At 38.4% G+C, this 17,093-nt stretch overlaps 1 protein-coding gene across 1 annotated transcript; it reads right to left on the bottom strand.

Moving 5' to 3' along the window:
• Positions 1-611: 611 nt before the first annotated feature.
• On the bottom strand, positions 612-6,324 carry LOC149820411 (BIIDXI-like protein At5g11420). The gene is made up of 3 exons (XM_089983657.1): positions 6,030-6,324; positions 4,284-4,784; positions 612-1,419 (listed from the first exon to the last, which is right to left on the bottom strand). Exons 1-3 carry the CDS (start codon positions 6,109-6,111, stop codon positions 872-874), a joined length of 1,131 nt encoding a protein of 376 aa, XP_089839783.1. The 5' UTR covers positions 6,112-6,324; the 3' UTR covers positions 612-871.
• Positions 6,325-17,093: the final 10,769 nt, after the last annotated feature.

Raw genomic sequence — 17,093 nt, forward strand, 5'->3', positions numbered from 1 at the left:
CACATCTGTAAGGTTGGGTTTATGTTTGTTATAGTCTATGTGCAAACGACCTAGGGAATGAGGTGGAACCTCTTGTTTGGTTTTTTTTTCACATACCATAGATGTGATCTACAGGTTTTGTTTAGTGAGAACTGTCTTTTGAATATCAGAAATCCTACCTGTCTCGTTTTTTCAAAAAATCCAAAAATCAATGATTACGAAGGCATTGATTTTTCCTGATTCATAAAAACATGTTTTTTTGTCGAAAAAACATGATCCAAGAGTCAATTCCTACTAAATCGAGTAGGTTGATCACATCTATGAGGTTAGATTGTGTCAAAACAAATTCACATTGTGATATTCAAACAAGAATGCAGATAAAATCGTTTGTACCAAACATAAACCAAGGTGGTATCCCATGTGGTAAGCGGGGTCCTGTGTCAAGCTGAAGGCCCAGGATCGAATCCCTCTGCCACATGGGGCGGCTGTTGTTCTGATAGGGTAAAAAACTTACACAATCTTTTGTACCAAACATAGACCCTGTAAGGTTAGATTAAAAAAAAACGTAAAAGAATTGTGTTTTTTACTAGATTGTACATACAGTCGAACAGCTCATCATGTCATTGACGATATTTAAAAAGTCCTCTATGAGGATTCGGTATCATTAATGCCCAATATGACATTCCATTGCAGACAAAATATAGTAATATAAGCAATTTCCATGCTCAAGTTCACATGTCAACACGTGAACAAATTCTGATCATTATCAGCAGTTTAGTATAAATATTAACTTGTAGGATATGTAGAAACTTAGCAGAGTAGGTGCAAGCACTCAAGCAACATTACTTGTAGGACACACGTGCACACACACACACACACGCCTAGTTCCTTCTTACACTGGAGTCCTTCCAAGCTTTGGAGGTACAGTTCTCAGGCTAAGCAGCTTCACATCGTCTATGGTAGGCCCGCAAAGGGCTGCATCACTTCTTGTATGGTAATATGTACTGAAGAACACGATGCGGGTTCGAGCTGAAATCGCGATGAACCTGAGCTCAGCTCGCTTGAAACCCCCAGTTCCCCGGGACTCATATGGCACCTTGACAGTGTCCCTAGCAGCAAATGCCTCCACTACCATGGAACCTTCACACTTGTTGCTAGCATCTCCCACTGCAAAGGTAAGTGCATAGAGTTTCCCCGGTATGGTGCGGACAACTTGAGCAATTGCACTTTCTTTCCCGGCGACAAGCTCAATGGCCCGCCGGCCTTGCGGGACTGAGTAGTGATCGGAGTCGATGTATCTAACGGCCTTGAGTGACTCAATCATCCATCCTGGCAGGGGAGAGTGATCATCCTCGATGTTGGGAGGGATGAGCACACCCCACGTAGTGTTTGGAAAAACGTATGGCCCTTCCTCGAAGCCCCCATTCTTCAAGAGGTTCTCTGCATGGAAAAAGACAGTTCATTAGCATTTGTGGAGATGACCATCTTAAGTGATGTAAATCCGATGTAGACTGAGTTATGCCTACTCCTACTAAAGAAAGCTGAATAATGGAAAATATCAATTAAAATTGTAAAAAATTCAGAAGAAAACAAGAGTTCATCCATCAACTATCTTCTAACAATCTCTATAATGAGTATTTATAAAGTAAAAGAGAAAACCCTAATTTTAAATTGGATATGAATAGATCCATTACATAAAAATAAAGATTCGAATATAAATAAGAAAAACCTAAACTAAAACTGAATCCAAATGAATCTCTTGAACCCGACGGACAGCTCCTGCATCATTAGGCTTACAAATTACTCTTTCTTCAAGCCTTATATGGTTAAGTGAAAATGTCCACTATACTAGATTTGCATAGACCTCCTGGTAATATCCATAAATTAATTATTTTAATAAAAAATGAACATTACCATGTGCATATTCAGGTGCATGGTACACATTGGTGTGTCAACTGTTAAGTGTTGGCTTGGTAACAGGGATTTTGGATCTTAGCAGATCAGATCATATTGCATATGACATCGATCACCTGTTATATTCAATCTCTACAGCACATCTTACTGCATAGCTGTGAGAGAGGGTCCCACAATATAGCCCATGAATCTGTCATGTAGAATATGATATGGTCTGCTCTCCATGCAATCGGAGTCTGCAAGGCTAGATCCTTGGGGTTCTCTTTGTTCCTAAAGATTGACTGGATCTCAAAGACAGCATTTGGGTCGAATATAGCATTTCTAAATATGTCATGAACAAATTTAGCATAATGGGATCTATTTCAAATTTGGATATGGATGAAGAAAACCCCAGTAAACCTGGATCTGATGAGCACTTTTGTTCAACAGAGTATATATTTCCATATCTGTGGATTTAGATCTAATCAGATATGGATGTAAAAAATCTAAAACCGGAAGCAACCACAGTAACTAATTTGATCAGGAAATCTACACTGCATTTGACTAAACAGATTCAGGTCAGCCAGATATCCGATCCAAACACAAGGTATTGACATCCTTACTCCTGAACTGGCTACTGGGGCGAATGGTGTTAGGAAAACATTTGGAGACAAATTTGTCAATTCTAGGAAATGGATACCTTCTGTTCCTCCAAGTTAGTTAGGAGTGCAAAAGGATCAAATATGGGCTGGATCATGACAGATCCAAATTCAAATCTGAATCCAGATCAGAAACATATCCCATTAGGTAGGAATAAGTCTGGATCCAAAATACATGTGATAAAACTGGATCCGGTAAAAATTATTAAAAATAAGCTTTTTTCATGTGAAAAATGCAATTAGATCAGACTTTTTATATGACTGAATTAGATCAGGACTAAAAAGGATGATCCCAATGCGAGAATAATCCTAGTAGGCAAATCTGAATCCAATTCCAATCCGCACCTGGGTCTCATTTTAATAACTAACCCAAATTCAGAAATAATATGCTGGATCCCGATTGGATATCTGACTATATCCGATCCATTGGTATCCACGCTGCAAGTGAAGATATTCTTGACATGGAGTGGCTTCAATCTATGAACCTCAAGGAAAACTACCGATATTTTGGAAAATAACAAGGGACTTGCTTCAAAACAGGCCAAAAGGAGCTTTGGGAATGAAGGTTTATGACACTTTGGGACTGGGCCATGTCCTCTTGTTTCTAGTGAATACACACAATAAAACAAGGTCCAAGCTCATCATTCCCAAGACATCGTGACCCATATGGGTGTCAGCCGGTAGGGTTTACCTGTACCAAACCCTATAGGGTCCAGGTATGGTGATAAATAAGAAGACCCGATTAAGTCCCCGGTCTGGACCTGAAGGTCCAATTAATACATGGAGACGGATATACTTTGTGAAATTGTATACCAGACCCGGCCCCAACCCGAATTCCGATTAGAACCGTAAATTTTCGATGTAAAAATGATAAAAAATATTATTTTACCAGGTATAGCCGATTTGCTAGGAACCTATACTTGATCATATTTTCTTTAATGAAAAAACTGTGTTTTTTGAGTTTTGAATATTTATGAAAATTTTGGGTTGTTAATTTTCAAACCCTATAAAATGACATCCAAAAGTAGATTCCTATACAATCAAATACGTATACATATGATTGGATTAAAATAAATGAAAAACACTTTTAAAAATCACTGTTCGTATATATATATATATACACACAGAGATGCACTAGTTCTGCCGGGTTTTCTCGTTCTGCCCCCAATAGAGACCTTCAAAAATCATAGTTTTTGGTATTTTTCTCACATCTAACACCATAAATGTGATGTAGTTGTTTTGTTTAGTGAAAACAGACTTTTGGATCACCAGAATCAGATTGGGTGATCCAAAATCAATGGCTATGAAGGCATTAATTTTTTTTCCAACACATAAAAATACATTTTTTGATCCAAAAAACATGATCCAAGAGTAGATTCTTACTAAATCGAGAATGCTAAAACACATCTAACAGTTCAGATCTATCATAAAACACTTCAAACTATAGGGCCTAACAGAACGAGAAAAGAAGACCTAATATGACCCGTATATAGGTTTTTCCGGGTAATCCGGAAATCAATGGCTATGAAGGTACCAGTTTTTTTTTCAGCTCAAAAAAACATGTTTTTTCATCGGAAAAACATGATCAAAGAGTCAATTCCCACTAAAGCAAGCATGCTAAACACATCTATCGGTTCAAATCTATTATAAAATAATTAAAACCTATGGGGGGCAGAAGGAGAAATGAGAACTAATATATACATATATATATATATATATATATATTAGAGAGAGAGAGAGAGAGGTTCTTACTGTTGGTTGGCCTAGGGGGATAGAGTGTCTTGATTGCAACCGAGTCAATAAGGGGCCCACAGGCCGGGTCATCCTCCACACCCGGGTTGTGTATAACTATCTCAGATTCCGTGTAGTCAGACTGGAACGCCCACGCATAAGAGTCCCAGCCATCACTGCTGTATATGGTTTGCATAGGCAGCACACCTGAGTCTGGTGCTACTGTCACATTGATCTTCTCTGCCTGTGCACAAGTCCTAGCAGCACTAAAAGTTATAGAGTAGTAGATCCCCACAACCAACCCAGTGACCTTCTGCTTGATGTAGGCCTCATTCCCAAGCCTCACAGCGTAGGCACCTTCTGGCACAACCAGCAGCATGTCCCCCTGCTTATGCCCGGACTCGATGTACTCGACGAACCCGGAGATCTCCCAATACGGAACGGCGTAGCGGCTTTTCACAATCGTCCCGTTCAATTCCGATGCCTTTGGCGAGTACTCAAAGTTCCCATTTTGCAGTAAGCCTGCATGTTTAATGCCGAATTAGGCACGCTAAGTTAGCCATTGAAACCGTCATATAATAAATTTATCATTTAAAGTAATTCAAATAATTCGGCGTACAAGGAACTACCAAGATTTCTGCTATTCAAAAGACAGTTCTCACTAAACAAAACCTCACAGGTGGCCGCATGTTTTAGCTGTACATCATATACTCAAATGTCATTTGACACAAACTTTTTTTTTTTTTTAAAGGCAAGCTGGGTTCAGGCAGGCCCCCCACCAGTTATTATTAAACGTATCACTAGGTTTTGAACTTGCAACGTCTCATCACAAGGAGACGTGCACTACCAACCAAGCGGATCCCCCACATCGGTATTTCACAAAAACTTTGCAGTCTTGGGACTTGTTCTTAATGTAATTTGATCTCTGACTACACACTTGTCGAGGAATGAGCTGGTGCCTCATAGGCGGCAGTTTTCATAGGGAAATTGTTACTGCTTTTGTAGAAAAAAATCAGGATGAAGTTTGGGTGAAAATAAGTGAAGATCCCAACTGAATGATGCTGGAGAACCAGCTGATGATTTGAGGTTAATTCTCCCCAAAATGCTGACCACATAAACCATACAGCAATGCACACATTCTACAATGTCTCCAAAGAGTTTTCTTGTTTCCTAAGAGGATTCCTACTAAAACTTTAATTGCAATTGGTGTCTTTTTGACGGCAATATAGGCCTTTCTCTAAATGGTGGACTTGTTTGTGTATGAACTATGAATAGCTAAGAACAGGAATTGGGAAACCAACTTCCACTAGTGCTATGGAAGTTATAGATATAGGCAGTGGATTCAACAGTATTCTAGGATCTGACCCCTAGTTTTCAAGAAAGAAAGGACAGAAACAAGGCACAGTTTGAGCATTAGCTGTTCAAAGTTAAGAGTGAATCTTTCAGACCAATTTCTTGAGATGCCCAAGAAATAAGTGTTATTTAGATACTTTGGAGAGCTAATATTCATGGATGGACAAAGTCTGAAGTTCAACCACAGTATTTTAGGCATTGCAATAAAAAAAGAAAATGTTAACAAAAATATGGACAAAAAATATAGAGCAAGAAAGAAAAGATGACAAAAGAGAATCAAAGAAAAATACAAGCTGAATGGTTTGAATGCTAGCTTCCCAACAGGGATCACAGCTGCTGCACTATCGAGAAGTAAAAAGATAAAAAATATATATATAAAAACAACAATAAAACAAAGAGATTGTAGAGGCTTACCATCAGTGATAGCTAGAGCATGGTGCTGGTATGAAAGGGCCAGGAGGAACAATGTGAGGAGAAAGCCTAGAGAGAGATCCATGGGAGGATGATTTTGGGTGTGAATGGAAAGATGGGTATGAGGAGGCCTTTTTATTGGTGAGCTTCTATAGACATATCACAACAAAGTGGGGCAAGTAGAGATTCTAATAATACTCTCTCTCTCTCTCTCTCTCTCTCTCTCTCTCTGAAGTTGAAAGAGGGAAAGAGCAGAGGAATACGAGACCCCCCTCATTTCTGCACCACCAGACAGCCCATGAGAAGTGTTAAAATATGCCTTTGTTTATGTCGACAAAAACCTATCACTGTAGCTCATTGTTATCTTTGTTATTGTGTAAAAACTTATTTTGCTCTTCCTTTCTCTTAATGATGTTGAACTCCTCTGCTGGAATCACATCGCCAATGTAACTAAAATAGTAACCACGCTGTCATGTCACATGAAATATTAGTACCAAATTTGCCTTTGATATACACCATCATAAAATAGAAATGTTGAATGGTCCCCCCCAAAAATGAAAGCTACCTACTATGTAGGCAGCTGTAGTAACTCAAGCTTTTATTGATGGTTTCTCAGAATAATTCAAGCTTCCATTGAGTTATCTATGGATCAAGAAAAGATGGCACCATCAAGAACAGTAATTTAGCTGCTCACTAAATCAGGAAACGCTTTATAATCATTGATAGAAGCTTGAATTATAATGATGGGAAGTATTTTAGAATGGTTAGTGTTTGAACTTTTGGAATAAATGGGACTCGGTATTATATTAAAGACCATTCCAGTCACTGACCACAAATTGGCTGGCCTCACGCTGGTAAAACAAACTGAACATATTTGTGGGATCAGATTATGCGAGGAAAGCTCAATTTTTTGTCTTTCAGATAGAGTGTACGGTAGCAATCACTGCCAATATTTTCACTCTGCACACAGATACATACTGAAAACGATCTTCAATAGTGCTGTCCATAACTGCAGTCTGCCTGGCTCTTCACGTGGCATGACTGTCTGGTAGCCAACATGACACAGGCTTCTTAATGGCACCTAGCGTGCAGCCAAACTATACCCACATAATATTGAATATTCATTTTCTTTAATTTATTTTCAGAGACAACATACCAGACTATTACATTTGGGAACTAAAAATATGAGATGTTCACCCACTGGTAAAATGTGTCATATTTATTATGGTGTTTATGATTAATCTGATTTACTTGGATTTTTTTTTTTTTTGACAATGCTGTCGATAGATGTCATGTTTATGGTGTTTTGGATTAAGATGATTTACTTGGAAATAAATTGTGTTGATGTTGCTGTCAATAATTCATCCACAGTATCCAATGACAACTTTTTTAAGCCCTTTTCATGAATTTCTCTTCAACATGACAAATGCCAACTCTCATTCAATGCAAACATATTTAAAGTGAAAATGATGCTGTTATGGTTGGACCCACAGAAAACAATTATTGGTTTTTTTTACTGCTCAATGGTTCTATCTATTTCTAGTGAAAACCTGTACTTTTTTTTTTTGTTCACTGAAAGAATTGGGAAAATTGCATGAGCTAGAACATGCCAAAAGTTGTATTTCTCTTCAAAGATCGGTTCCTAAAGCAACGAGTATTGTACCCTCTCATAACAAAGAAACAAGAACCATTGGCTAACAGACTGGAAATAGGAACAAAAGATGTGCGGGGTACGGTTGCTACTATTGAGATAGGGAACACTGCCTAGATCCTCAGAATGCTAATTGAACATTGAATGGAGGAATTAGATGTGAGTTGAAGAGGTTGGATGAATGCTTTGAATCACACCATCCATCTTAACCAAGGACTAATGCATGAATTACTTCATTTGGCATGGGGCCCACGTTGAGATCTAAGGTAAAACAAATACTGAGTCTCGGATCCACCTCAAGATAAGGATCTAGAATTCATATTTCAGTAGTGATTTATGAACATTTAGTCCAATTGCCGGAGGTAGGGCCGGGAGACAAGCCGAGCCGCTCGTAGCTCGGCTCTTTTCGGCTTGTGAGAGCTTGTTCGAACTCGTAAAATAGGCTCTGCAAGCTGAATATGAACAACAGGTTATCAGCTGGGCTTTACTCGTATAAGCACGTTGGGTAATAAAAAATATATTTTATGTATATTTTACGTTTGTTTTTTGTAATCCTATTTCTTCCGGCTCTAAACCAATGTATTTTTCTATAAACAAGTCAGTTCAAACTCGGCTCATTTAACTTAGGTTCATTGTGAGCTCGGCTTGGTTCGCCGCAATAATGAACCAAGCTTGAATAGTTCAAGCTCGTCTCTTTCAGATGGTTTACCAGCCCTAGGGGGAAGAGGGGTTAGGCTAGAGATTCATGAACAAGTAATGATGGATTTCTCATAATTGATCTAAGATCCAGAGCATTCAAGCACACCCTAAATGAGGTGCACTTTTGTCGTTGCCTTTTGAGGTCTAGTTCCAGCTTCTGAAATGTCACCAAAACAGGGACTTCAAGCCAAGTAGTAGTATAATTCTTAGGATTCCCCCCATCTCAGATTCATAATAAACCTCTAAAGCATGAATCTAAGGCCAAAAGATCTCATGTTCATGACCCGAACCACCCCCCACCCACAAAGTGGGCTAGATATTCATGATTTATAACAGGTTTTAATTAAGGACACCTGCCTGGGTCGCTCAAGTGGCAGCAAATCTGGGGATAAGGTTCTGACCCCTTGTCCCGAATTCCTTATGTGGATGCCTTTAACTGGTGGGCTCCGTAAGAGCTTAGGTGTGGGTGACCCCACTTGAGGTTTACCTCGCAGGGAGGTGGGTCTATCAAGTGACCCAGTTCTCTGTGAGAGTTTCTTGTCATAAAAAAAGGTTTTAGGGATCTAAGCCAGATTGAGGATCTGAGATGCACCAGATCCAACTTCGAACCACATAGTGGCATTATATATATATATATATATATATATATAGGAGAGTGTCCTTTTCAGCTACCATCAATAGGACACACTGCCCACATGTGCTTTCCCACAACCGGTAGAACTGGGAATCGATGTACCATATAAAGCTTCCCTTGTCATACTTTCCAGCCACACGACGACTGCATCTGAAGGGAACCTCGATCTCAAATAATATGAGACGGACTGTCCATTCCATCGAAAGAGCACATGTGGTGGTGTCTTCTCAGCACAAGGCAAAGAGGTGACCCTTCTTATCTTACAATTCATTGCCACTAGAAAATTAATGGTTTGTGTGGATCAGGTAGGGCCCTACCTGATCTGCTCTCCAATTATATCTCAATGCAGCCGTGGATATAAGCCATTTTTCCCTGTGGTTGATTTCTTTCTCATCTTCCTCTTTTCGTTTATTCGATCTATAAATAGTGTAATCTATCGATAGGCAGTTGAGCTGGTCTCTCGTTGCCTTGAAGTCTGGTCGTGTATGATTTCTAAAGGGTTTGAGCTGTTAATTATGCTACTCAAAGATGATTCTTAGGTAGCAGCAACTTGATATTTGAAAGCAAAGTTGTAGTCAACCTTTTTTCACAGAACAATCATCTTTCAAAGGAGAGCAGATCAGGTGATCTGTCAAATCACTTTAAGGAAGTGATTTGACATCTTCACCGCCCATTGATTCATCTCACAAGGACCTCATGAGCTTTGTGCATATTGTAGACGGTTGAGGGTGCCAAATCATCTGCTCTCCTTCTATAGGGGTAAATATTGCATTAAAAACAGTGCATAGGCACATGTACTCAAGCAAAGTCTCAGTTTTTAGTAAATTTTTTTTTTTTAAATTTCCATGTTAATACCAATTAAACCAATTTTCTAAAAGCTAAAGAATTGATTAAATGCGCCATATGCTTTGCAAAGTTTTTTCCAAAGGCCCATTTGTTTCATTCTCATGGGAAGGAAGGACCTTTCATTTAGGGGTGTCAACAGGTGGGACTTCTGCTAAAATGGGTGGATCTGACTAAGTGATGGGGGTATTGGATTTGAATTCAGCTCTGATCAGTTTTTTCTTAAAAAAAACCATACCCGGATCCGGATCCGGTAAGAATTAAATAAACCTGACCTGTTCAATACCTGGTAAAATAATATTTTTTAAGTTTTTTACATTGAAAATCTGTTGATCATAATTAAAACTCAGGTGGGACTCCGGTTTGGTATAAAATTTTATAAATCATTCTCCAACCCATTTAATAATCAGAACTCATGGATCCCACCCAAATAATTGATTGAACCTCCTTTGTATCCAAACCCTAACCCTATAGATCGGCTACAACTTGAGATCTGGTCATAACCAAACCATTGACACACCTACCTTCATGGGAAAGAATTTTCCTGCCCGTCCATAAAAGCCCTTTAACATGGTGAGAGGTATAAAAGGATTTTCACATAAAATAAGGTGGTGTGAATTGCCAAGGCCAGGCCACACATGCTAGGTTGGTACTTTCTTAGGCCATCAGTGTACTTGTACTGCCCGCTTGTTTCACTCCATGTTGAGGAAGGGATGCTAACTCGGCACTTTCATATGAAATAAATGAGCTGTTACTACACTCCTACGGTCCAATCCAGGGGAAGCCACTTTTTCATTAAAGAAAAGCCTAGGCTGGAAAGTGCTTTCTCACGGAGAAAGTTTAAACCCATTGACAGCCCTATAGCCGGTGACAATCCCTGCTCTCATTGCAGGGTGTATAGGAATTGCGCAAAGATGTTTGGTTCAGGCTTGTATCGGATACCTAACTAGACCCGAATTCATGGATATGGCTATAAAAAATACCGACTTGAGTATTGTTTAGGTCAACCTCAACCCAACCGAGTAATATGAGGTGTGTTAGGTTATGTTTTATGTTAGAAATCTGACCCGACCCAGCTATGTATGTACTTTAATGAAAGTAAGCTCGTTAAATTATATGGATCTAGATTCTAGGTTTGAGATTTCATTTTCTTGGCTTGAAAATTTGAACCCCAACATTATTTAGGTGAGTTTGGTACACCGTGCTTGATTGGATATCCAACCCGTTGAGAGCCCTAACCTGTTCTAGCTTAAGTCCATTGCTTGAGCTCCACTTTCCACATAAGCTGATCAATGCAACATTGCTGTCAATGGGTTGGGCTTGTGTGGGGTATCAACTCAATTTTTTGGGTATGGGCATAAAAATTGTTGATCTGAATATTATTCGGGTTGCCTGAACCCGACTCAAGTAATATGCGGGTCGAGTTTTCCGTTATGATTTTTGTTGGATATCTGATCTGACCTACCTTGACCTGAGTGTTTTATATGCACCAGGGATGCAAACAGTTCGGATCCGGAATAGCTAAATACATTCAAGTTCATATTGGAATTGGATCTAGAGCAGTAAAAAATTGTAAAACCTCTATCCTGGATCCAACCCATTTACATCCCTAATATGTATTTTTAGGGTGTGTTTGCTTGTCACAGAAGAGGGTGTCGCTGCACCCTCTTTTGCAGAAAATAAAACAGACCACCCCCTGCCCCCACGGAAACTGAATCCGTGGAAAGGAGGGTCCAGCCTGTAAAATGGGAGCTGCTTTCCTTTCCGCGAGGAAAACAGCTCCCATGTTTGTGTTGCATTGTGGAGCCCGCGGAAATGGCACAGGCACCCATGCATTGTCAAGGAAAACTTTTTCTTTCAGTGACATGCAAACGAGCCCTTAGTGAAATAAACTCCTGAAATTGTGCAGATCCAGGTTTGGGATTTCATTTTCTTTACCGGACAAAACTCAACCCGAATTCACCAACTTGTTATTTGTGCAGATTCTGGTACACCCTGATGGGTCGAATATTTGACCCGTTGACAACCCTTAAATGCAAGAAACAAGAGAAAATGCGCTCCAAGTTTTGCCTGTAATGTATGTTATTAGCTGCAGATAAAACTGTTTTTTGGGATTTCTTTGTCTTTTCATTGGGTTGCCAAACACATAGCCAACTCCAAAGGCCAAGTTTAAAGATTTTACTAGAAAAGGGTCTTGCAAAGGTGCGGAGTTCTGGTACGTTGCAGGTTCAAAACCCAATGGTATAGTTGTATAACTCCTAGGGGTCTGCCCAACTCCAACTTACCTCAAAAAAAAAAAAAAAACTCCAAAAGGCGTTTTTTTTTTAATTATGGGAACAGTGTCTAAAATGTTCTCTCATTAATGGTGGTGATGGGTGGCGCCTGCTATTCTTACACACGCTTTTATTGTTTCAATAAGCCACAGCCAGCTTGGCTGTGCTAACAGCTGTGGCTCTGCTGTACCAACGGGGCTCAGCGTGGTTGGTAGAAGCTGTCAGTGCATGTTTCCTTGTGGTGGGAGGTCGCAGGTTCAAAACCCAGTGGTAGGTTGAATAATAACATCTTGGGTCCGCCCAACCCACCGACACTCAAGCCATTACTAAGCTCACCAGTTAAAGGCATATGCAAGCCTCACGAGTCACCTTCTCCTCAGGCCCGCTGCCGGCAGTAAACATATTGTTAAAACCACACTTAAATAATTTTATGATTAATTAAAAAGGCCCAAAGTTTCTTTCATCAAGATTACCGTTAAATAGATGATGTAATTACTGTTTTACCTTCAAAAAAGTGTAATAACAGCAGTATGTGCACTTTGTGTTTTTCGTTAACCGGGTTGTCAAAAGTAGTGAAAGGTTCTTCTCATTTGTGGAGGATCTGATGGGTCGGGTTTACCCAGAACCGACAGGTACCAAACCTTATATGGTCAGGGTATGGTGACAAATAAGAAGACAGATTAAGACCCGGATCCGGACTCAAAGGTCCGATTAATACATGAATCCGGATAGAGTTTGCAAAATTTTATACCAGACTCGGGCCCGACCTGAGTTCCGACTAAGACCCATAATTTTTCAATGTAAAAATGATTAAAAAAAATATTACTTTTCTGGGTATGGACCGGGTCTGGTTCATGTAGTTCTTATCGGGTCTGGGTATGGTTTCTCTTATGTTGAGTTCAATTGGACCCAGGTCTGAACTCGATACCATACCCGAAAATCGAGGCCATGTCTGGTTTCACCTGTGTTCGAACCAAACCCCACCTGTTCTGAACGTGTGCCATCATTTTCTTGGTCACCGCGTATGATGATGGAAGGATAGGTTCATCTCCAACAAATACACACTGTTGATTATGATTAAACCTTGGAGGATAGGTTCATCTCCAAGAGGTAAGCTCTTATTTTAACCATGGTTTTAGGGGCTTAAAAAAATGGGGTTTTAAAGAAGGAAAGAAATTTGATCCATGAGCCTTAAAAGATATATATATATATATATATATATATATATATATATATATATATATATATATATATATATAGAGAGAGAGAGAGAGAGAGAGAGAGAGAGAGAGAGAGAGAGAGAGTTGGGTAGGTGCTTAATTGAATCTGCTTAATGATACGTGTTTAATAAGTTTTTCTGCTCTTTGGGTAATTTTTTTGCAGTTTGGACCCCAAAAATGTGTTGGGAATGATCGATTTACAAGAAATCTACACCTGAATCATGTGTTTTCGATGAAAAAAATGATATTTGAAGCCTCAAAACGATTTTGAATAGTTGATTTTTTTAACCTTATAAAAACCTACCCATGTGTCAGAATCGAACACTTCAAGAGCTGATCCCTATAAAATCACCTACAATATCACATATGTATAGTCATAATTTAAAAATAAAATGAAAAGGACCTGAAAAACCCATTAATTATATATCATTAAGCATATTTCATTAATCGCTTACCCCTCACTATATATATATATATATATATATATATATATATATATATATATATATATATAGAGAGAGAGAGAGAGAGAGAGAGAGAGAGAGTTGATAGGTGTTTAAGAATGGAAAGCAGAACCCTTGTTGGGTCTGATAAGAGGTGGAGAAAAGAGTTGAACATCAAGTAGAGAGTTTAAGGGTAAAATATTACACAACCTATTAACTCAACTTGGATAAGTAATGATCCAAGTTAAATAAATGTAAATTAGGTGTGTCTTTAACATTTTCCAAACTTGTGTATTTGATTATTGCCTAAACTTTATGTGTGCTTTGGAAAATTTTTCTTATTGTTTTTGGGGTGACAGCGAGCAATGTTGTCAAAACTGAATCACATAAAAAATGATAAAAAACAGTGTGGATAAAATCATTTTTAATCAGTTCATTTCAAAAAGTATATAGAGAGAGAGATGTACAACTTCTAGATTATTTATCTCTCATAATGTCCTTGAGCCTTTTAGAAAAACATACTTGCATGTGTTTTTTCTAATCTTAACTTATTAACTCAACTTGAGTAAGTAATTATTCAAGTTAAATAAATGTAAATTAAGTGTGACTTTAACATTTTCCAAACTTGTGTATTTGATTATTGACTAAACTTTGTGTGCTTTTGAAAATTTTTGTTAGTGTTTTTAGGGTGACAGAGCAATATATCAAAACCCAATCACTTAAAAAGATGATAAAAATCAGTTAGAATAAAATTATTTTTAATCAGTTCATTTCAAAAAGTGTGTACACACACACATATATGTATTTATATATATATATATATATATTTATATATATATATATATATATATGGAGAGATGTACAACATGTAGATTATTTATCTCTCATAATGTCCTTGAGCCTTTTAAAAAACATACGTGCAAGTGTTTTTTGCTTAATCTTAACTCATAGATGTGATTTATATGTTTTATTTAATAAAAAAACATGCATTAGTTTAAATATTTTTCAAATTTATGTGTGTTTTTATCATTAAAATAGTAGCATTTTAAAAAAGATTACTTTTTTGGGCATTATAAGTCTTTTGAACATAAAGATAATTTAAAAGTCAAACACTTTTTTCAGAAAAAAGTAACATTATTCAGCTATCAAAGTTATTTTTTTTACCTCAAAAAGGAACCTTGCATTTTCAAAAATACCATTTTTAGTGGGTTTTAATCATTTTTCATATGATTGAATTCATCAAATGTTAAATCTAACTGGTTTAATGGTAGATTTAACATTTTTCATAAGATTGAATTAACCCATATATATAGATAAGTTCCATTTCAATTCAGGGTAAATTCGGCCTATTCAGATGATTCAGCCAAAAATTAGAGGATTTTTTTTTTTAAATATAGAAATGAATCCTGAATCTTTTTGTTAAGGGGCTGATTCACTGATTCAATCTGAATCAGTGGGACCAACCAGGCTCTGCTTGTCTGGTAGGAGCAGTTAGTGCAAGTCACCTTGTGTTGGGACATTGCAGATTCAAAACCCAATGGTATAGTTGTATAACTGGTAGGGGTCTGACTAACCCCAGTTGATCTTTAAAAAAAAAAAAATCTGAATAAGTGGACTAAGGTCAATTCAGATGGATTTTGATAAGGTTTGCAGAGAGTTGATGTGATCTTTAGCTAGCTGCCCATGACACCTCACTCAGTTCCTCTAGGACCAGGGGACACCCTAGTTGCCCTTCATTTTTGGGGACTAAACACATATAAGACCGACCTGACGAGAGTTCTTTGTGAGCCGTCCATTTTGAACCACTCCGATGAGGCACATCCATACGATGAAAGGCAAAATAAAAAATTTGACCTTTTTTTTTTCAAAAAATGAGACACGAGGACAAGGAAATTTTTTAAATTTTTTAATCAATAAAATCTATTTTTAAATATTTTAACATTCAAGATAACTTTTTTATTAAAATAAAAGTAAAATATTAAAACAATCCTGTACTTTTCGGTGCCCATGTGCGCGTGTCCACTTGTGTGACTAGGGACACGCAGTCAAAATGGCGTGTCCCTATGACATAGCCTCTAGGGGACACCCACTACTTATCCACTCTTACCTACTTCAAGTGGGGTTGTGGTCAAATGTTGATGGAATGGGCCAGATCTAGGATGGAGGTTTTGCAATTTTGGTTGTTCGTAATCCGACTCCATGAATTTACCTGTTCCAGATCCGACCCATTTGCATCCTTGAATGGCAGAGCGGTCCCGTTCTTTGTTTCCATCAGAAGGAAAATGATAGTTGGGCAGCATAAGTCACGGTGGGCCACGAGTGCAGGGCAATGCCCAAATCGGTTCATCGTCTTCCAGGATCTGACGGGCAATGGTGTCCAGGAACCACAATCGTATGTGACAGACGGCCGCAATCACGCCACGTCTCATTTTTTTTATGCTGATGTTGAGTTTTTGGCAAACTTGCCCCTGTTAACCGGGCAACTTCATGACTCGATTCGAATCTTAGTGCATACGAGTCAGCAAGTTAGGAATGCTTGTTTTAAGTCGGTTGTCAATTCGGGCAAAAACCATTTGAGGCCCGACCCGTATGGATGGGAATTAAAACGACACTAGAAGATGGCGCAGTAGAAGTATACGTTGTGTAACACATGATTGAATAGCTTGATTTTAGGATGCAACAACATGATCACTAAATTACTCTTTGCTACAGGCGAAATGTGGCAAGAGGTTACCAAAGGATCAGGTAGATAAAAGGAGTAGAATAACACTATCAAAACTAGGGGATTTGATAATAGCGACTGTAAATAAAGATGCAAAAAGTGCTAACGGCAAAGGTGTTAAGTCTTCTAGAGTTACACCTCCTAAGCTTCCAAAGACTAGGGGAACACTTCGGTACCGTTTAAATGACACCCCAAAATCAGGTTGAACAAACCAGGTTTTGGCCTCCAAACTTGGTTTGGTCTTGCACATTCCCCCTTCCTCCCAGTTTTTTCACTTACCCAGCTGTTCAAAACCTGGTTTATCGTTGGTGTGGGAGAGGGGGGAGGGGGTGACTGGCCCTCTTCCTTTTTTTTTTCAACCACCTTCTGGTTGGATAAAACAAAAATGGTATGAATCTAAACTAATAGCCATTAAGTATCACAAGAATCCAATGAATCACTATTGGTCCTTGGAGTGCAATTATGGTGATGGTTATTGGGTAGTGGGACATGATGAAAGAGCTGAGCAGAAGACAACACCATCTCAAAAATTTGTCTTTAAGCACCAAATGGTGCCATCCATGGTATCAGAGCCATGATTCA

This window comes from Nuphar pumila, chromosome 12, assembly GCF_984573655.1.
Source record: "Nuphar pumila chromosome 12, dmNupPumi1.hap1.1, whole genome shotgun sequence".
NCBI lineage: Eukaryota > Viridiplantae > Streptophyta > Magnoliopsida > Nymphaeales > Nymphaeaceae > Nuphar > Nuphar pumila.